The sequence below is a fragment of the Acartia tonsa genome, chromosome 7 (genome assembly GCF_053477335.1).
Source record: "Acartia tonsa isolate MP-2025a chromosome 7, ASM5347733v1, whole genome shotgun sequence".
NCBI lineage: Eukaryota > Metazoa > Arthropoda > Copepoda > Calanoida > Acartiidae > Acartia > Acartia tonsa.
Genome location: NC_137266.1, coordinates 37120145 through 37143707, shown reverse-complemented (window position 1 = coordinate 37143707; position 23563 = coordinate 37120145). Strand labels below are relative to the sequence as shown.

The following is a 23563-nucleotide window of genomic DNA, read 5'->3' as shown; positions in this document are numbered from 1 at the left end:
TTTATGTCTGTTTATTATGTTTTTATTATGCTCTCTCCGCGCCATACAAAAACAAGGATCAAAACATCCATATCAAGAACCTAGAAAATAAATTTACCTAAATCTTTAAAAAATTTTCCTAAAAATTTAATTTAATTATAAAATCTAAGAACAATGAAGTAAGGTAAACGATCAAACATTATGCCTTTTTATCTATGAATCAATTTTTTTTAATGTCTAATAAATAGGATGTTTTAATCATAAAAAAAACTTGGTGTCAAAATTTGTTTAAATTTACATATTCTTATTCCACACAGTTTTAAAAATGCTAGACAATTCCAAATTGCTTAATCTATATAGAAGACATATTTAACGGACGTATAGACATACAGCCACAACCTAATTGTAGAGAAGCTTTGCTCCTGATAACAATAGATAGTATTTATAGGATAAAAGGAGGTCATGTTAAATAAGAGAAAGTTGTATAATATATAAAAATCATATTTTGTGGTTACCAAATTTTTATCACATAATAAAATGATTCTTTCAATGATAAAGTAGTGATGTCTTCTTTTTCTGGAGCTACCAAAATGATTCAGTTCTCGTTTTCAAGAAAGCTTCATATAGGTCCCGTGGTGGTTTTAGCCAATTTATATTCATATTTAAGCATTAAGAGTTTTATTCCATTATTCTACTCCCTTCTTTCCTCTTTGTATATAAAACATTAAGAAGCTAGAGACGCAGTCGCTAGTTCTTAATAATGTTTAATATTAGGCAATAATAGTTATTTCTCGTATCGTATTATAAACGGCTTTCCGCGGATATAGAATGTACAATTATAAGTTTAAAACTAGTTTTTTTAGCCCCGTGGTGCCGAAGGCACCGGCTAAAAAAACTGGTTTTAATCTTATGATTGTACATTTCTATATTCGTAGAAAACTGGATATAATACGATGCTAGACATAGTTTTTTCGTATTCATGAGAACCGGTTCCTATCCACCGGATTCAAATGAATACGAGAAAATACTTTATATTCAACTAGCGGATACGCCCCTAGAGTCTATTAGGGGCACTTGAGATAACTGAATTCGACTCTCTGCCATTTTTAATTTTAGTTCTAATAAGAAAAAATATTTTTTGGTGAGTGACCAGGGGCGTCCAAGCTTTTTTTTTGGGGGGGGGTAAAAAATTTTAGGGGGGGGGGGTAATTCGTGTTTGGGGGGGGGTAAAATGGCGCGCGAAGCGCGCCGAAATTTTTTTTTGCCCCCCCAAAATTTTTACCCCGGGGGTAAAATTTGATTGGGGGGGGTAATTACCCCCCCTAAAGTCTGTTGGGGGGGGGTAAATACTCCCCCCAAATCTGTTGGGGGGGGGGGTAATTACCCACCCCAAACTAATTTACCCCGGGGGTAAAATTTTTGGAGGGGGTAATTTAATTATGTAAAAAAAGCACCTACCTAATCTATTAAGTTAATAAGTACTATCCTATAACTTAAAGTAGTAATTAAGGTTTATTTGACTATAGCTTCAGATTTCATTACTTTTAATACTGCGTTCTCCTTTTTATGAAAGTTTCACATAGATCCCATGATGTTTCCACACTATTATAGGTCAATCCTTTGAGTGGTTTTAGGCTATTTTTCTCTTCCCTTTTTACCCTTTATAAAACACGAGTTCTTAGATGCTAAGGGCGCCACTACTATTCAAATATATAGTAGTATCTCATTCTTTAGAACATAAAAATACAATAATTAACTCACTAACCAATGAACCAATATGATTATACTTTAAAGTGAAGCGTCTTATGGGTCCTGGTAAGTTTTATAACTAGTTTTGAGACACCCTGACATCCTCCCAAAAGAAATCGCCTATAGAAATTCTTTTTAATTATTTAATGAAATATTTAATTTAGTTAGGTATCTATTTTATGGAATCTTCAGTGCTTTACAATTACATCATAGATCCCCGGGATGGTTTAGGGGGGGTGGGCGGGGATTACTCCCTCCCCCCCAAAAAAAAAAATTTTCAGTAAAATTTTTTTTTTAAGAACATTCAATTGGGGGGGGGGGGAAATACACCCCCCAAAAATTTTTTTAAGAACATTTATTTTTGGGGGGGTAATTACCCCCCCCAAAATGGTTTGGAGGGGGTAAATACCCCCCCCAAAATCGTTGGGGGTGCCTACGGCACCCCCAAGGTAGGGGTAATTTTTTTTGGAGGGGGTATTGTTAAAAAAATTTTGGGGGTGCCAAATGGCCCATTACCCCCCCCTCCCTTGGACGCCTATGGGTGAGTCCTCATTTTTTTATCGGCGATTTCTCTTACAATTACCCTCTCCCATAGTTATAAACCTTTCAAGAATTTATAAAAAGCAACGTTATAAATGATAACCATATATAAAAGGATTGCCTAATACCTTTAAATCCCAAATAATTTTCCTATTTTTTTTCAGGTACAGCATTGGGTCAGGCCTGTCACCCCCTCAGAATTATCCAAACTTCTCTGGAAACATTCAGGAATTTCATAATTTTTATATTATTCATTAGTAGCATCTATGCTATATCAAGTATCTGTTCATATGTTTGTCCTGGAAGAGAACTTACGGTTAAGTATTTCTTAGAGAACGCAGACCGAAGAACACAAACACGCTGGCAGTAGATATAAACATTTAATATTGCAATAATATCAATTAGTCTTGACTTTTAAGATACTCAAAGTAATTACATATGACTATAAGTATACTATCACCTACAGTTGATTTTCTATGTGTGTGTGTGTGTTTATCCTTTGACTAAATCGGCTAGATACAGTATTAGATCGTTGTGTATTAGCAAGAAAAAACACAAAACACTAGCTAAAACTAACAATTTCACACAAAAAATGTCAATCTTGCTCATGTCTATATACTACAGTGAGGGTGGCGATTGTGGACGGTGAATTAAACTTGTCCCCAAAGTTTTACAAACACGATATCTCATCCATTGGCTTCAAATCCTTGGAACTTAATAAACCTTGATTGGTTGGTTAAACTTTAACCAATAATTTGTAGCTACAGATGGGGTAATTTTGTTTGCTGCAATTGGGGATGTAAATTAATTTATCGGCTATTGTCTTATCTCTATCATCCCTGGTGTAACCTAACCAGAAAATGAACTCACATCAGAAACAATATCTCAACAATAATTGAATTTCAAATTGACTCACCACACTTGTATTGTAGTATAATGGATATATTATACGTGGAGATTGTAACAGGGGATTTTTGTCATTAATTTAGGTTGTTAGTATAGACACCAGCTATTGGTCAATACGGCCAAAGGAGGGGATGGGGTAAAGTCATAAGTGAGGGGGGTGATTAGAGTTTCGTTATATTTGCCAGTTGGAGGATTAATTTTATTAGAGTAGGCGACAATCTGGTGCAATATCCAAGTAATTCTATATCCATTTGTATTATACACTGTCTATTCTATCTCTACAACTACATTTGAAAATATTTATCATTACTCTATATCTTATCCTAGCGACTTAGCCCCTAGTATCTTGGGAGAGAGGGGTGGGGAGTGCCAACATCCAGGTATTAAAGCACTACTTATCAGACCAACCTTTCTAATTGAGTCATAACCAAGGATGACAACATTCATAAGTAACAAATCACAAATTAATCAAAAATGACAATACGGATATAGTTATATCAGATCAGAAGTTCAAGACCAAATGTATTGCAAAAAAATCATGAAAACCTTACATGTTTTTTATATATACATACATTGTATCATGAATGACAGACCAACGAACAAAGTAAATTGCGTAAAGGATGATGGCATAGGGAACCTTCACAAAAAATCAGTCGTGTATCATGTATAGAAAATCACATATCCCTATAGTGATTTAAAATACAAGCATCTTTTTGTAAAGTATTTCATTGATCTGTTAAATCTGGATGTATTGTTATACCTCTGTTATTATATGTGTATAAAAATATCTATCTATCTTCTGAGTAATTTGTATAATTCTACTGCAACTAATTGAAATGTCAGACCTGAGGCTAAAATTAGGAATTTGCATACTTAACTAACACACAGAGAAGGGCATCGCCCCAGTTCTCTAGTGGAGCATATGTACATACACCCCCACCCCCTCCGGATATCTTTTTTTGGTTTGTATTCTTTCCCCTACAATAATCATATTTTGAGGGTTTACATACCCACCAAAAATAAATAATATAGATATGCTATTAATTAAAAGCTTTCCTGTAAAGAAATCCTAAATGGTCCTGTGGTCATGGGATATTTTTGTACAAACAACAACTACCCTTCTTTCACTATTAATGATTTTTGGTTAGGTATGATGAATAAGAGACACATATCTCCCTGCATGCAGGGTTAAAACTTTCTGTTGTATCTAGAAAGCAACAGGAATAGTCCCTTTCGTGACAACGCCTCTGAAGGGGCCGGGCCTTTCATCGTATTTTCACAGCAGTATGGGTTATTTTAGGTTATGTTAGGTTAGGTGATTTCCCCGCAGCGTTAGATAATTGGCCCTGCAGGGTTAGAGCACCCCCCAGGGACTTGAAATAGGAGAAAATCTATTGTGAAAATACGAATAAACGCTTCTTAAGAGGCGTTGTCACAGAAGGGACTATACCCGAATGTGTATAGGGAGGGTTGTATGAAGCACTTCAGGTAGATTATACTTATTGAACCTACAGAAACCAAGTTTAACCATATCCCTACTAAGTTGATATCTAACTATCTAACTTAAGAATCTCTTGCATAAACCTTAATTACAATTTGGAAATGTCTTTTACAGTTGAAAAATTGCAATAAATATTTCTTTGCTGCAAAACCTGTTCACGCCACTGGTTTATTACCGTGCTTAAAACACATGTATTGTATTATTTTAAAGAAGTTGTCCAAGAATAAGAATATAAAAATCTTTGGATCAAAACTTTATTTTATTTTCCAATCCGTGGACAAATGATTGCAACTCGTTCAAAATATTCTCATTAAAAATAAATACAAGAGTTCTTAAATTTTTTTTGTTTTGTTTTGTAAATTATTAAATTTAGACTGGTAATGTTTTAGAAATATTAAAAACTTAAAATGCAGAGATAAACTCAGGGAGGCAGGGGACATTGGACTGTAAATTACACTGATACCTAGAGTTTTATAACATCGTTATCTTATTTGTTAACCCAAAAACTTTGGGTACTTTAATCTAATTTTATTGGCTGGTTTTAAACTGGATTGTATCCAACCCATAATTTCAATCTACAGAATGGGTAATTTTTTTATTCAACATTATTGAAAGTTTAAATAATTTATCGTCGATTATCTTATCCTTTAAGATCCTCAGATAAAGTACAACTACAATTGTTTCAATCAAAGCTTTTCTTTTCTAAGAAATGTACAAAAGTCCTTATCTAACGAATAGCTCTAACCATGTATTCAGATAGAATTGTGTTGTTGATCTCAAACCTTTATTAACTCTATTTTTTTTAGGGGGGGGGGGTGGCGAAGTTGAATTCATTTAATGATAAATATGCTTTTGAGGGTGTCTCGATATCTCGAGAAAATGATAAAACGCTGGCACAATAAGGAAGCATATTTTCTGCCATGGATGTATCCCTCACTTTGAGGAAAATATTAAATTGTGAATGTTGAGACAAATGTAGAATTTTAACTAGAATATAGTATTTAATAACAAAGCAAGATGTAACTAAACTTAAACATAAATATATTCCAAAACAAAAATTTAAATCTAAACTAGAATTTAGAATTTCATACTTTATGCCATCTAGTATTGAAGTTGTACAAGATTTTGTCTCTAACAAAAGATCTCAAAAATGGTTGGTAAGTCTGAGTCACTAAGAAAAACTTTACAGAACTGGTTAAACGCTATTTTCCCAATATATATTTTTTTGTAGAATGTCTGACAGACTAACGGACTATGTGTGTTGTATACTAGATAGACTTTTTTTGGTAAGGGGAATCTTCACAACAAAAATCGGAAGTCTTTCTTAAATAGCAGCTGAGAAGTATCCCAATATCTTTATGGACTGACAGACTAAATTTTATTTATAAAATATATTTTTTTTTATACCAATTGAAATGAGGCTCTTAGAGGCGAGAGATTCAGTCGCTATTATGTTAAATGATTATATATAAACTCTATATATATGTTAATATGATATCTGTAAATGACATTTACTTTATTTCATTCTTTCTAGACATCTCTATGTCTGACTCTCTATATCTCTCTCTTTCTCTATCTCTATCTATTTATGTTTAGCTTTTTCTATGTATTAGCGGCTACACCCCTAGAAACTATCTGGGCACTTAGAGTGAGGGAGGGGGGGGGTGGAGGTCTACCCCATCCCACTTTCAATTTTAGTTTTAAAAAGAAAAAATAAGGACCTATGAGAAGGACAACTATGTCGGTTTTGATGCTAGTAAGATTCTTCGTTACACACTCACATAGACAAACTCAATCTTGCTACTCTTATATAAGAATTTGTCTGGTTTTAATTCATTAGTTCTTATAGAAAAGAAAAAATATTCAATCAAAAATATGTCTTTGGTTAGGTTAAATATTAAATGAATAGTTACATTTAAGTATAGGGGGTATGACCTCAACCATCCCCCCGCCCCCCCCCCCACCCCCTTCAACTAAGAAAAATTCAATTGGTGTTTAATCCAAACATGCTTCTAATTGTGTTACCAGAATGTTTGTCCAAATCCTGACTTTTCTGTAGTCAGCCAAATATAAAATAGAACAAATATAAATGTTTATTCAGCGCTTTTAACAACAAAAAAAGAAAAAGAATATTATTAGATTTTTTGAATAGATATTAGTTTTAGTTATTTTCTTTTTTTGCATGCTTTTACTTTAATTCATTTTAATGATAATAATTTTGATTTATAAAAAAAAACACTTATTTCGGGTTGCAATATTATTAGTTAGAGAAGAAGAAATTTCTTGGCCTTAAATTGTCGCAACTAATTACTATGAATATATAGGACTTTCAGACAAAGAGTATTCAATCAAAGTCCCTTGGGGAAGCAGCTTATAGAAAGTCTAATATAAAAGTCATACAATACAAATGACCAGTGATAGGCCATTACACATTTTAATTGACCAATGGTAAAAAGTATGCTAGCCTATCATTGGTCATTTGTATTATATGACATCTATAAGATACTTTCCCTTGGGACCTACTACAAAAGGTCTGGCTCCAAGTTATTATCAACCCTCATCAGAGGTATTAATTAGAGAATAGCCAAAAACACCAGACATCATACTTTACCTAGTTAATTACCTCGTCAAGGCGGGATTCTCCTTCGATTTTAAGCAATTATCTATCACCTAGAGAAGCCAAAGCAGCATTTGCTTGTAATGGGATGCAATACTCCAACAACCAAGGATATATGTTTAAGTAATATCCACCAGACAACCACCCATTTTGTTGCACCACTCTTGTTTGGAAGTCCTAGCTGTGCATGGTAGTATGTTGCGCCTGTTTGAACCAAGGCATTCCCCCTACTCTCACTATAATTTACGCTAATCTTACTATTTTTACTACTATCAGATACGCCCCTAGCATCTAGGGGTTCTGTATTTGAATGGACAGAGAGAAAGTAGCCAAAAACCATTCCAAGACTTGAATCTTAAAATGTAACAGACTAACACCATCGCAGGACCTATGTGACGCTTACCTGTAATAGAGAACCTAATCGGTTTATTAATTATAGAGATCTTAAGCTTCAGACAAAAAAGCCTTAGTACTTTATAAAAATGCTAACTATGAAATTACCCTTAGCAAGTATTGATGAATGGAAAACCATTGTTAGAACTTCAGCATGATAAACTTCTAATGAGTAGTGAGACCTCGGCTACATTTCTACCTTCAGGTTATATAGAATATAGATAGATAAATGGTTAGACAGACAGACAGAAGGACAGGCAGACAGTCAGTCAGAAAGACAGACAGGCAGACAGTCAGTCAGAAAGACAGACAGTCAGACAGAAAGGTAGATATATAGATAGATAATAGATAGTCAGACAGACAGACACACATAGAAAGGCAGACAAAAAGACAGATAGGACAGATGGACAAAAATAAGAACACAGTAATAGTGTCTGACTGATTATGACGTAACAAAAAAAATTAGCCAATGAGAGGCCGTTATTAACCAATGGTAAAATTTACAGTGGCCTCTCATTCGCTAATTTTTTTTTTTACGTCATAATCAGTCAGACACTATTACTGTGTTCCAAAAATAATTACAGGAAGGAAATCAAACAAACTGACTAATAACATATACATAGATAGATAGAAGGATAAATAACTAGAAAGACAATTAATGAACTTAGAATATAAGTTTAAAAAGTAGTTAAAGGGGTATATATGTAAATTTAAAGAGTTCTAAGGTTATTTATCTATTCTTGATATTTAGGTTTAAACCCGTCAAAACCGGTTTCATTCCCAACGAAACATTCATTCCTTGGCCTCCCACAACTGAAAGCCTATTATGATCTGAACATTAGGCTCATGTTTAAAACTAAGGTATGATTTAATAGCATAGCAAATTTATAACTATAGTCTGTCTGTATAGAAGTATTTTTGGTGCTTTCCGTCAAAGTTCATGTTGATCACTGAAATTTTCTCAAATTTTCTCAAAAATAAGAGGGGAGGGGGATACTAGTGCTTAAAATCAAGACATTTTTAAGAAATACGCATTTTTTTCACTGTAATAGTTTTAAGTTATTTGATGTCTAATGTCAAAAGTCATATGATGTATGTGCGTCTGTTTAATGAAATTTTTAGTATTCTGGAAATTTTTGAATGAATTTTACGATTTTTTAGTGTCAAATAATGTTTTTTAACATTCTCTATTGTTCGTATATTATATTCCAAAAAAGTATAATGTTGCATGAAAACTAATCTAGCCTAATTTCAAGTTTCATTATACGTTATGTTTCTTCATCCATAGCTGACGGAAATTCTGAATTATAGAGTATCTTTGCTCCTGAATATGAATTTAATATATAAACATTGATTCTATTCATATTCACATCTTAGTTGACATTATTAAATTTTATGATTGATGGACGGACACTAATATTTTAATAAATTTTAAAGTAAGGTACGCATGCAGGGAGGAAGGGGACACTGGACTGTTAATTACACTGGTACCCAAAGGTTTAAAAACACGTTGGCTCAAAACTTTGGGTACTTTGATTAATTATTTTTGGTTGGTTCCAAACTTGTATTCTAAACTTTTCAACTAATGTCTTTAATCTAAGGGGTATTTTGTTTATCATTATTGGGGATGTATATTAGTTTATCTTCCATTGTTTTTATTCCTTAGAACATCTAATCCTTTAAGATCCCTAGGAACATGAATAGAAAATTACGTATATGGGTATTTATTGAATCTTTTTTAAGATTTTGTTTCATAATACAAGAGATATAGTTTTAGTCTTTTGGTGCTTTCAGGGAAACAAGGCTACGCTACATTTGTAAATAATAATTCTTGTTATTTTAGGTTAAATACGGACTGCTGCTGTACAATGGAGGTAGAAATTCAGATTTTCTGGTTGTGGAGCTGCTAGAGGGGCATATTCATGTCATTATTAGCATGGCTAACAGAGCGCTGGATCTTAAGGTACACAAATATTAGCTCAACATCCGTGAAACTAGTTTTAGTTAGAATAAAGTTAAATAAAAGCTAAAGTTTTTCATAATGTATGTCGGGTATAGTCCCTTTTGTGGCAACGCCTCTTAAGAGGCGTTTTGTCTTAGTTTTACAGTGGCTTTCCCCCTATTTCTAGCACCTGCGGGAGGCTCTAACTCTGAGGGTAATCACCCAACTTAAACTAACCTACCCTAAAATAACCTTTCAAAAGCTACTGTGAAAATACAACCAAACGCCCCTTAAGAGGCGTTGCCACGAAAGGGATTATACCGTGTATGTCTGTTTGCAGTCTTATTAATATGACTATATTTTCACAAAATTACTGACCTAGCTTTCGGTCTTATAATTGAAAGTTTACAAAATTATAGGGTGGAAAGTTTAAAGTTTAATATACAGAAGGGGTAAATTTGTTGGACGCAATCGGTATCGCATATCAGTTTATCCTCCATTTTCTTATCTCTTATACCTTTGGCCCCTTGGGACTAACAGAACTTGTTTTAATCTATCGTTTTTCATTTTAATATCCGTGTAAAGCTGTTTATAGTATGATGCGATAAATAACTATTTATAGCTTTTATTTTTTTTAAGGATAATCACCCAGTCTCAGTAGCTGACAATCAATGGCATACCTTGATATTATCCAGAGTTGACTTAGATACAGGTATTTAACATTTATCTATCTATTTTACATTATTCGGTGCTTTCCCTCAAAGTGCTTAGCGAGCACTGACACCCCCCCCCCCCCCACCTCTCAATTATTTTTGAGAAAAGGATTTTAATAAGGGGTATTTTATTTTTTTATGCATAACACATGTGGGGAGACCTAATCCAGCTGGGCCTATACCTGTGGTTCTCTAACCTTGCGGGGCTATCCATTACCCAATATAACCTAACCTATCTGTACTTAAAGTAATAAGCAAATTAACAAAAATCTAACTCTTACTACCATTTTTTAAAATTTATTACAAAATGAAGGGGGAAGGCGTTATGTGCACGTCTAGCATCTTTTTAAGTAAAACGCCCAGTTATTTCTTTTGTTGTCTTTTATTACTAGCTAATATGTCCATGTTATTATCTAAGAAACAATGACATATACATTATACAGACATATATATTTCTATTTTAGTAGTGAAGCTATTCTATTACTTATATTGTATGTACGTCTGTCAGTCATGGGGGGGAATTCTAAAGACAATGGATACAAAATATAGGTGGATATTATGATAGGGGATAAATTTTCTTCTATTTAGGTTGCTAACATGGACATCACTTATTAGTCAGTCATTAGTAGGAGTGGAGGGGATGGGGTAAAGGGGATGCATGGCAGGCATTGATATTTTAGCCAGCTACAATTTTCACTTTATTAGAGTACACTGTTAAAAATAATTTTTTTTTTAGCATCAGATAATACTATATATTCTTCACATTAATGTATAGTATCAATCCGTACGTTCTAGGAAAAAAACCTTATTACGATACAAGGAAGATTCCAATACTGTATTGAGTATCACTTAGTGTTCTATGGAGTAACATGTAGTACTAAATAATGTATTTGTCTGTATAGTATTATCCAATACGCTCTTTGGATTAATATTCAATACGGTAGAAGTAAGTTTTTAATACTCTCCTTCGCTATTTTTGATACCCTCTATCATAATTTTTGATACTCTGTAGAGTATGAAACTGTTTTACTTTGGATGAAAGATCAGTTTATAATATATGATTATTATATGTACATATACATTTTATTATATCAACAAACATACCAAGCAGAGCCATAAAACATTAATTTAAATGTAAATTTAGTAAAAAAAATGACTTTAAAGATGTTTAGGACTAAACATGATCCTTAAAAATAAAAACTATGGTCAGCCATAATTACAAAAATCAAAACTATAAATCTGAGCATAAATAATAACATTTCATCTTTGTCTAAAACGACCAAGCAATGAAACACTTCCATGAGAGGTGTGCACGAATGGTGTCTGTTTCAATTATTCTTTACAGTACAGATTCGTACCCTAGAAGGTATGAATAGTTACTATTTTAATAAACTATTCTCTTGCGTATTGTCTGATACTCTACAGCGTATCAAATAGTACTAAATTAATAAACATTTCTACAGCGTATTTTCCAATACCCTAGAGTGTAACAAAAATTACTATTTTAATAAACATTTCTGTAGCGTATTTTCCAGTACCCTAGAGCGTATCAATCTATACTAAAAAACGTATGGGTTCTGTATAGTAATACTTATTGTGTTATATAGTATTACATAGTGTTATATATTAATTATATAGTTGTAGCGTACTTACGAGTCCAGTACTCTCCAGAGTATCAATTGATACTAAATAAAAAAAATATTTTTAACAGTGTACATGATAATCTGGTGTAAGATCCAAGTAATAATAAATCCATTCTTAGGACAGACAGAGGTTGAATAAAATGGTGAAACATTTTATGATCAATAAGCATCTACTCTGTAACTTACTCTGTCTGTCCGTCCAATATTTAGAGATTAAATAAATGCAATCAAATAATATAAAGAAAATGTCTTAAAGAGTAATTTGTAAAAGAAAGGATATCGGATTATTGGACTTACTTGATTAACTCGTATTAAAGTAACATAATTCGGTTACGTTAATTCTATATATCTTTTTATTTATTTGTCTAAAAAATCATCTATATATTTGTCTATCTGTCTATCAATTTAATCAATGCATAAAACTATTATTTATTCCCTTAGTTTACCCTATTTTTAGCTTTCTATCTAATCACATATTTTATAATCTATCCTATTTGATAAAGTTGTAAGGTTGTTAAACTTTAGTTTAAGATTTCGATAACTACAGATCTCATTGAGTTCTTCATTTAGGGGGAGATTTTCATAAGTTCCGGGTTTTTTTTAGGCTATTTTCTGCTTGTTAATCCCTTTTACTTAGAATGAGGAACCTCTAGATGCTAGAGGTGAATCTTGATAATAAATCCATATATTTTTAGTTTGTCTTAACATCTTTTTGTCCTTGTTTTCTTTTATATGCTTATAATTCTCATACAAGAGGGAAGAATTATTCATCTAAAGAAAACTTTCGATGTTGTTATTGTTATATTCAACAAATCAGAAATATCATTAATATTAAAGTCACAAGTATAAAATTGACTACAATTTATTATGTTAGACAATTTACAAGTAACTCTTTCTTTCTTTTCAATGCGTTAAAATTGCTCAATTGAAATGGATTTTTTCTTTAACTGACGTTTTGGCGTACAGATCCTTGCTATAAATGTCTTTTTTCTAATGAAAATGATACAAAAAGTTATTCTTTAGATAAATTATTCCTCCCTTATGAGACATAGAGACTGTAATTATAAATATTTTACATTCTGTCTTATTGTTGTAGGGTATGTTATTACATTCGAAAAAATATTTTCATATTATTTGGTCTTTGGGCACTTGATGTGGGAGGAGTTGAAGTCGACAGGTCCCCCATTTTCAATTTTAGTTCTTAAAAGAAAGGGGAAAAAATTTGGGGATAGTAATTTTTTAGAATTATCTTGGGAGGATAGAGGTACCCTCCTCCAAAATAGTTGTAAATCTTACCTAGACTCATAAGAAGCTTCATTGTAAAGGAGAACAATATCGATTCAACTATTAGCTAAATCTTAAACTAAAAACACAAAGACAGACAGTATTTTTCTTTTTTTTTATATATATAATGATTGTTTTTTCATCAATAAAAACGTCATTTTAGTCAATTGCTATTATATATATTTGCGGTCATAAAACACAATGTATTTATTGTTTATGTTTATGTGTTTGCACACCCTTTGTTGTGCAGCAGTGTTACAATATATGTTCAACCACGGATTTAGGGATAGGTCAATGTAATATTTTTGAAAAAGTGCATAAATGAGAACATTTTATGACGTTTAGATACTTTAAAAGTCTTCTAATAGAATGAAATTAACAACTATTACGATTGACATTAAGGCTACGAAACTGATTAATACCCGCTGGCTTTGAAGTCATACCGAAAAATCATGTATCGTATCGTATTATAGACAGTTTTAAATTTTATCTATCGAGAGGCCAGAAACGAAGTACTTAATTATACGCAGTTTGACTTAAAACTAGCGTTTGATAATAAACTATTTTTCACAGTCTGGTTTCGAAACCGATGTATTACAACCGGTTCTTGATCATACCAAAAAATAATGTAGCGTATCCCTTTATATACAGTTTTCCACGAATAATAAAATAAAAGCCAGTTTAGTTTGTACGGGCTTCAGCCCCTTGGGGATAAAGAAAACTTGAATTAATCTTATAATTTTTTTATTTTACTATCCGTAGAAAGCTGTCTTTAATATGATTCGACAAATAACTATGAACATTGGTTATTCATTTAGCTATGAATAACACAAAAGACTGAAATAAGTTATATACTTTTAAAAAGTTAAAATTTACCTTCCATTAATATATCCCTTAATCCTTTACTGACAAACATTATATGTATATCTTTCTATTGTCTTTTATAGAGAAATAAAAAAAAGGATAAGTGAATAAGCCTAAACAAGCAAATTACACAAAAATGACAACTTTGTTAACAAGGATAACTATTTACATAAGAAGCAGAATCACTCTCAAATCATGGAATGAAATACTCTAATATGAATATACATGATAACTTACTGTTTTCATAGGATTTGCTTTTTATTGCTGCTCTTCTTACAATTACATATAATTATTAGATATTGTAGTAGCAAAGATATTCTATAATTTGCTTTGTCTGTCCGTCCGTAACGATATTGGGGAAAATGTGATTTTCTCGTTTGGTATTTAGAGATACACAGCTGAAATTTTGATAAAGATTCTTTGTACCTATTAGCATCCCGTGCATGATTTACTTTGTCTGTCAGTCTGTCGGTCATTTTTCGAAAGACATAAATACTTTTTACTTAAAAGGTTATGTGTTTTTTTTTCTCTTTTTATTTCTTATGACACCTGGACATCTGCTATATTACTGACCTCGCCTGTTTGTTTATTTATGTTTTTGCAGTAACTTTACAAAGTGTCTCAAAATCAGCCATGATACGTCATACATTGAGGAATTATCCATCTTGTTTATTTTTTTGCCCTTTTTTCTTTCATCTCCCTCATTTTTATGACGTAACGTGGCTGATTTTTGAGACACTTTGTAAAGTTACGTTTTTGCATATTTTCATCTTTGTTTTCTTAATGTTTAGTTGTTCTGAGCGTGGACGGTGCTAGTACAAGCATACAAACTGGTTTGTCAAATTCATCTCTGCGTTTAGATGGTCTACTATTTTTAGGTTAGTACATGTAATACAGTAAATATGTTCGACTGCATTTTAACTGCAAACCAAAAAAATAGGCAAATCCGAATTTTTAGAATAGCAGCTGCATTATTCATTTGAGATGATTTTACTTTAAATTTAAAATGTAGATGCACCTTTTGGTTACTAGTTTCAACTGTTAATTTTTTAATAATCAGCACCAATGAAGCACAAGATCTCAAAAACAGTGTTTAGGGGAAATTTTGTTTGAAGGTGTTGTTTGTCTTCAAAAGGATTATTTTTAGAGGATGTTATCTTTTTTTAACTGGAGATCATTTAAAATTGGAACATACCCCTTAAATTTGAATTAGAAAAGAAAATAGTTAAACATTTGTTAGATAATTCTCTATTATTTGTAGGAGGAGCAAGATCTGAAATGTATGCTGAACTACCGTCAGGAGTTGTTTCTAAACATGGTTTTCAGGTATGTATATATCTATCTATCTATATCTGAATGTACGCTGAACTACCATCAGGAGTTTGTTTCTAAACATGGTTTTCAGGTTAGATTTCTTTCTGGTCATCAATAGAACCCTATTAATTTCATGATCTTTGTCTTGGAGTCCATTCATTGCATTCCCCCATAATCTTACTAATATATATGTAATTCTAAGCAAATCTTTCTACATGTATTTACATTTGATGACTCTTTGTTTTAAGCTTTTTGTTTGTTTTTATTACTTATATTTCCACAATATTATTCACAAGAAGTGCACGGCTAAAATTAACGTGCCAGCAAAATTGGGACTTTTTGCGCATTTTAGTGCATTTTTAAACTGTGCAGATAGCCGAGTGGGAGCTACAGCATTTAAAGCATACGAACAGTTTTTGTATAATTTTCAGGGATGTATGGCGAGCACTGAATTTAGTATGGAGAGTGTGGACCCACTCAGGACAGCTGTCATTCCCTCCTCAGAAATCAAACATGGATGTCAAGGTATCTATTATCTATCTAGCTTTCTATCTATCCAACCACCTGTCTATCTGTCTAGTGACCCACTTTAGACAGCTATAATACTCTGAAATCAAACATGGATGTCAAGGTATCTATTATCTATCTAGCTTTCTATCTATTCAACCAGCTAGCTATTTGTCTAGTGACCCACTTAGAACAGCTGTCTTTTTTCTGTTAAACCAGCTATCTATCTAACCAGATATGAACTATCTATCTAATCAACAACATATCTAACTAGCTATCTATCCAACCAGCTATCTATCTATCTAACTAACCAGCTATCGATCTTGACTATGAGAAACTTTCATACATTCTTTTGAAATCAAACTTAAATACCAAGGTATCTTTTATCTATAACTATATGTAAATCTATCGAATTTTGATTGGTTAGTACAAACTAGCCTTGTCCAAACTTTACAACCTATAATTTTCATCTACAAAGGATGTAATTTTTTGGATCATAATGTGGGTTGTACATCAATTTATCATCCATTGTCTTTCCCCTAAAATGCTGGTTGATAATAAATTGTTGCTAAAATTAATGAACAATGAATAGAGACATGATAAATCTTGCTCTGATCTTGAAAATCCAGCTTAATTCCTATTTATACCTCAATGGTAATTATGTCTTATCCTTCTTGCAGTGGGGAAGTTGCTTGGACTATTTCTTACCAAAGCAGCAAATTTTTACAAACTCAAAGGATTTAATCTACTTTACTGTGTCAGTCTGTCTGTCCGTCTATACAAAGGGCTTTTGGGAGACGTTTTTTTTCTCGTCTATTTATTCTATTAAAATGACTTGTTATCATTTAATTGTTGTTGTTTTAGTTTGTCTGTCCATTCCCTTTGATTTTGATGATTTGATATATAAAAGTAACAAAAATTTACAAAAAGATTACTGACAAAGTTGATTTAATCTTATATTTTTCAGTTTAATAACCGCGGAAAATACGATGCGATGAATAATTATTTGATAATTTAATTATATTGCATAAAAACAATATTTATTAAATACAAAAGGTTTACAATTGTAAACTAGACACTAATAAACACGATAATCAACTCAAACCCTACACTAATACATATAGTTTAATCATCTCTTTGCATTATCTAGGTTTATTTAAGTACTAGTAATCCATATAATGATTAAACATGTGCAGACTATATTAAACATTACATATCATGTGCTTATAGTACAAAGTACACATGTCTGTCTGTTTGTAGGATGTCATTTAAATTTAACATTTATTACAATTCTTTTGTCTGTCTGTATGACCTTTTGTAAACCTGCCTGTTTATCTAATTATCAAGTCATCTAACTTATTTTATAATTTTACCTAATTGTATACCATTCTTATTATCTGTTTATCTTAATAATTTTCTAACTATCTATTTTTGTCTATCTATTCAGGTAAATTAAGAAAAGGATCTATTTATATATTTTTCTATTTATCTACCTATCTATATATCCATCTATCTATCTATCTATCAATAAATCCATCTATCTATCCATCCATAAATTTATCTATCTATCTATTTATTCATCTAGCTATATCTTTTTTATCCACCTAACTACAAGTCTATTTTTTTCTATGATTGTCTGTATACATGTTTGTTTCTATATCTATTTATCCATCTTTCTATCTAACTATCTAACTATCTATCTGTTTAGATGAGCATGTTAGCTGTGAGTTAGGTAGCTGCGCCAACCATGGAACCTGTCGTCCCCGCCCTACTCCTCAGAACTTGTGTGACTGTCAGCTTACAAGCTTCACTGGACCTAAATGTTTGGATGGTAAGTTTTCAAATTTTAACTAACAATTAAGTTTGTCGCCCCCATAGAGAAAATAATAAAAGAGAGGAATAGAGGTATTTGAAGGACTAAAATAGGTTGTGGGCCTAGAGGCCTATATTGAGCAATTGCCGCGCTGAATTTTAAATGTTATTCCACCACTTTTCAAAATGGGAATATCTTAAAATTAAATGTAATTATAAGACAATTATAGTTGCTGTTTGAAGCATACATCTGATTTTTATAGGATAATATAGAAATATTTTGAATTATCATCTATTCTGATGAAACTTAATAAAAGAATATAAAATTATCATTATTAATTTTTCATGACTTTGCTACTGACTTTAATCATAACACTCATTATTAGCTTATAAGATTTATATTGCAGTCTATCTAACTTTTATTTCTTAATAAATAAACGTTTTTACAAATTTAATATGAACATTTGATTGTAAATTATAATAATCAGTTTTTCAGTGCCATCTAGCTTTGGATATAGAACTAGAATATTAAAGCGTTCTTCAATTTTTATTTTGCCTGTATTTTTCTTGTTTTGGATTTTTGTCACTAAAGGGCCAAACCCTGAGGGGTAAATAACATCACTTGAAAATGTTAATAATATTGTAAAAACGAGTATTGTCTTAGAATGAACATAGATAGCATTACAGATTATTCACTTATTTAGATTATTCAGTTATGAAATTTTTTATTTATTATTTAGCCTTAGTTTTAATGTATGTCTTTTAAGTAGACAACTAGCGAACCTGGTGGCTGAGACATAATAAATTACAGAAAAATAATAATAATTAGTAAGATAAAATTTTTTTATTTTTTTTTTACATATATTGAATAGGTTATGATTAAGATGCAAAAAGCCGCGGACGGTTTAGATAAATAGCAGACAAATTATTTTACTTGGGGGAAGTAATATTTTACAATGAAATTGGGGTGAGTATTCATCCTCTTATCCTTTTTCCTTATGGTCGCCCCTAGAGGCCTCTAGAGATACTTAAAGGAAGGATGTGTTGAGAGGAAGGAGGAGGTACCCTCCCTTAAGATAGTTATAAGCCTTCCCTAGACCCCTAAGACGCTGCACTGTAAAGGAGAACCATATTAGTTCAGTGGTTAGAAATATCTTAATCTACAGATAGACGAGATATACTGCTACTTTTATATCCTATTATATAAAGTAGTAAGACTTTTTAGTCTCAAGCTTAAGATTGATTTCTCCATTCTATGGAAGCTTCAAATAGGTCCCTGGATGGTTTTAGAGAATTTATTAATTAGATAAGTCTTTGGTTGGTTTTAGGCTATTTTATGCTTTTCCTATCACTTCGATTACAGAGCTCCTAGATGCTAGGGTTGCAGCCGATATCAAAATTATATTTTTTTGTTTTGTTTTTCTCATAATTTGATTTTAGCAAAATTGTAAAAAAAAGATGATTATATCCTAAAATATTTTTAATATTATAGTTGAGATTATATCTGTATTATAATCTCTCCTTTGGGAATTGTCTACATTTTTTCATCTCTTTTATACTATGGAAATTTAGAGGAATTTGTGTTATATATTGACATTTGAACTAAAATTCGGTCGCACTAATGTTCCTTAGAGGAATATAGAAAAATTTTCATATCTCCCCCCCCCCCAAAAAAAAAAAAAATTTAAATGTTGTTTAAATTTTTTTTCTAGTCTCGATTTGCCTTCCAAAAAAGATATTTAAAAATTTCCGATACTATTAATATATTTAGTGAGATCTTACAGCAAAAACACACAGACAGACTGACAAACAATCATCCTGATTATATATTGTACCCTTGCTTCTATTCTATAATATAAAGTTGTAAGGTTTTATTGATTATGTTCTTTAAGATCTATCTATACAATGAACCCTTGAGTTCTCTATTTTAGGGAAACTTAATGCATCTATCGAGAATTGTTTTAGGCTATTTTATGTTTGAATCAATGCCTTATTACTATTATATACAGAGTCCGTATATGCTATGGGGCTAACCCGCTGTTATTTAATATTTTCTTTGTGATCTCCCATCTTTTATATGGAAATGATTTTTACTGAGACTTATTAAAGATAATATTTACACACCTCGTATTAAAGATAATTGGATGTCCCTGGAGGCAATTTTTCGTTGGGGGTGTCAATCTTTACAACCTCCCCAGAGAATTAAAGCCGGGAATAATGTATATATAGAATGGGGATATACTGCTATATGTTTAGATTTGTATTTTGATAGATTTATTTTTGTTTTCTAAATAAATGAATTATTTTCAAAACTTCAACATTTAATTGAGCAGTATTGACATGATAACTTTTTTTTGCTAAATTTTATATTTTTTTAATTAAGTAAAATTTTTTTTGAACATTATAAGATATGTAATAGAATTGTGGAATAGCTTTTCCAAATAGGAAAAGCTTAAATCCTGGATGGACATCCATCCACAAAAGTAATAAAATGTGTGTCTGTCTGAAGCTTAAGAACTCGTTAATCGCTGGACTAATTTAATTCTCCTTTTAAAATGAAAAATTATCAAAAGTCTATCCAAGCTCCTTACTTGTGTATAAAAGTCTGGGCTGTTATTTCCAAATCTTTGGGATTCCCTCGTGTGAAAATATATTAATCATTCCCATACAAAAATTAGTAGGATATCTGTATGTTTTTGTGTATCTTGATTCGCCTTTACAGTGAAGCTTCTTATAAGTACATGGATGGTTTATAACTATTTTAGGGGAGGGTACCTACACTCTTTTAAAAGAAATGACCCCTGGAAAACTCCCCACTAAAAAAAGTTGTCAAAAAATGAAGTTTCCGGCCACTTAACCCCAATCTTCTTCCCCAAGAACGATAAAAATAATCAAGAAGGGGTATGATATAGATAGACAAGTTATTAGATACTTAAACATGTGTCATGATTTTGGAAAACAAATAGACTTCTACATTAAAATGCAACAGAAAAAGTCTTAAATTTATTTAATGTCTCAGAATCTAATATAATGTTTTTTTTTTAGAATCTGTTAGCTATGAGTGGAAAGAGAAAACTGGAATTATCCGTTATCAGGTAAAATCAGCTAATGCCAATAAAAAATAATTAATACGTTTTTATGGGGAGGGGGGGGGGGGGTTTGATCGGGGGCGAAGCAATAAAAGTCCAAATATGTCATTAGAGGTGCTAAGTTTTTAAAGTTTAATGTACAATGATCAATCATGAGAAGTTTCGAGAGCCTTAAATTTTAAAATTGAATAATTTAGCTAGGGAATGTCTTTAAATTTTGAAGAAAGCTTCACAATAGTGAGAACAAGAAAACATGTACATTCTATTTTCATTTATTTTAATGTAGCTGGACAAAGTGTCTTAAAAAATCAGCCTTGTGACGTCATAAAAATGAGAGATTATCCATCTTTTTTTAGGGGGTTTCTTTCCTACATCTCCCTCATTTTTTGACGTCACATGGCTGATTTTTAATTCACCTAGCTATCATTGAAAAAAAATAATCTTATAATAAAAATTAAATGGATATTATTCGTTGAAACGTTATATCAACCAATCAAGATTTTTAAAATGTACCCAAAGTTTTTAAGCTAACAAATGAGAAAACTTTCATTCGGTACAAGAAGAATTTACAGTCCAATGTTCCCTTCCTCCCTGAATAAATTGATAATTTTATATTTTGGCAATTATAAATACTAAAAGGAAGGGTTTATCATCAAAGCATAATTTAAAATAATCCAAGTTTTAGGGGAGGATATCGTGGATAAAGAGAATATTATTCACATAAATATTGAAAAAAAATTTTAAAAAAAACACAAATTTGGTTTTATGATATTTATGGATATTTTTTCGCCTTTTCACCTACTTTTTATTTATTTACATTGTTTTACATAGCTCCATATTCTAAAATATTATTATATTTGTTGGTGCATTACCCTCAAAGTGCCTGTAGAGCTCTGAAACCCGTCACATTATAATGAAGATGAATTAAAAATTTGGATGGGGTTTTTTTTGCCTAACCCCTGCAAGGTTTCTAACCATGTACGGCTACTAAACTCCCTCGAAAACTCACCCCCCTCCCCCTCTTATTTTCAAGTTAATTCAAAATAAGAGAGGGGGTTTTATGTGCTTAACAATGTACTTTAAGGGGAAGCGCCGCTAAATTGTCCTTAGTTTCATTTGATTATCCCTTATTCTATGGTTAATTTTATGTCTGGAATATTGATAGACAAAATTAATGTTCAATTGAGGATAAAAAGAAATATTAAATTAATCCATTAGACATAAAGGGTTTGATATTATATAATATAGCTGCTTGCTGCGCCTCTAGCAGGGATTTTAATGGATAAGACAATGAACGATATAGTTATATACATCCCTAATGATGAAAAACAAAATTACCCTATCTGTAGATTAAAATCATTGGTTGAAAAGATTTGACACGAGTAGTTTAGAACCAACCAATCAAGATTTAATATAAGTACTTAAAGAGTTTGCGCCAAAGAATAAGTTAACGTGGTAATAAAACTTTGGGTACCTGTGTTATTTACAGTCCATTCAATAGTACCAGATTCCTTAATAATGACTTAATTGTATTTTATTTTGATTTCTATTTAGTATGAGTCTGGGTTTGGAGCATTGAATGAGGACATTTTTGCTCTTGGCATAATTACCCCCTCAGCTAATGCAGTAATTGCCAGGTAGGTCTTATTCTATATAGATATATTTTCCTTGGTTTTTTATTTATTTTAATGTACATTTTTTCCTTTGTTTGATTTTTTAGCATTTTTGCTTTAATGTAGTAAATGCTAGAAATTGTTTATCTATCTTGGATTTAAAAGATTAAGAAAAAACATTTACTTGGAGATATCAATACTAAAGGTTATTATCTATCTATCCTACTAAATATCTTACTTTCTATCTAGGATATCCAAACTGCAAGACAACACCTATTTGGAGGTATCAATAGTAGATGGTATTGTAACCGCCTCTTTCTACATAAATAATAAAGAAATTGTTATCAAAGAAAAAGCTATGAAGGTTAGTTATCATTTCTAAAAGTGATACTTTTCTATAGTTATGGTTTGTCCTTATGTCCGTTACCAATAACTTTTAATTAAAAATAAGAAATTTAGATTTTCCTATCGATTTCAAACTTAACATGTTGATTCCTGTAACAGTAAGATACACTTTATTTTTTTAACCTTGTATATCCATCTATATATCTTTACATCTATCTATCCACCTATATTTCCATCAATCTATAAATCCATTTATTCACTATCATTATATTCATCTATCTATCTAATTATACACATGTATTTATCTATCTAAATATTTATCTATACATTAATCCATCTATCTACCAATCTATATATCCATTTATCTATCCATCAATCTATTCATCTATGTATCCTTACATCTATCAATCTATCTATCTATCCATCAACCTATTCATCTATATACCCATTAACCCATTTATCTATCCATCTATCTATCCATTTATCTAGGTAAATGATGGGAAGTACCATGTGATCAGATTTACCCGCCACAATGGAAACGCTATCCTTAAAGTTGACGACTACAAGGTAGAAAATAGTAATTTTGTGTGTGATTACTTATAAGAATTATGCGACAACTTTCTCTATGGGAGGAGGGGGGCCTAGTGGCACAGAGGTAACACATAAGTTGCTTCCACGAGAATTGCGGGTCAGCATGTAATAAAAAATACATTCAGCTGTGCGAGAAGCTTACCGATCTAAGAACAAAGGAT

General features: G+C 31.5%; 1 protein-coding gene across 1 annotated transcript in view; it reads left to right on the top strand.

Moving 5' to 3' along the window:
• The window catches only part of LOC145323687 (neurexin 1-like), a 46311-nt gene that overhangs the window by 10407 nt on the left and 12341 nt on the right, over positions 1-23563 (top strand). The window contains exons 8-20 of the mRNA XM_080166136.1: positions 2433-2496; positions 7800-7890; positions 8437-8546; positions 9529-9648; positions 10267-10339; positions 14923-15009; positions 15393-15457; positions 15877-15970; positions 17661-17783; positions 20810-20859; positions 22408-22490; positions 22716-22830; positions 23301-23378. Coding sequence (XP_080022262.1) covers positions 2433-2496; positions 7800-7890; positions 8437-8546; positions 9529-9648; positions 10267-10339; positions 14923-15009; positions 15393-15457; positions 15877-15970; positions 17661-17783; positions 20810-20859; positions 22408-22490; positions 22716-22830; positions 23301-23378 — 1153 coding nt within the window. The remainder of the gene's footprint in view (positions 1-2432; positions 2497-7799; positions 7891-8436; positions 8547-9528; positions 9649-10266; positions 10340-14922; positions 15010-15392; positions 15458-15876; positions 15971-17660; positions 17784-20809; positions 20860-22407; positions 22491-22715; positions 22831-23300; positions 23379-23563) is intronic.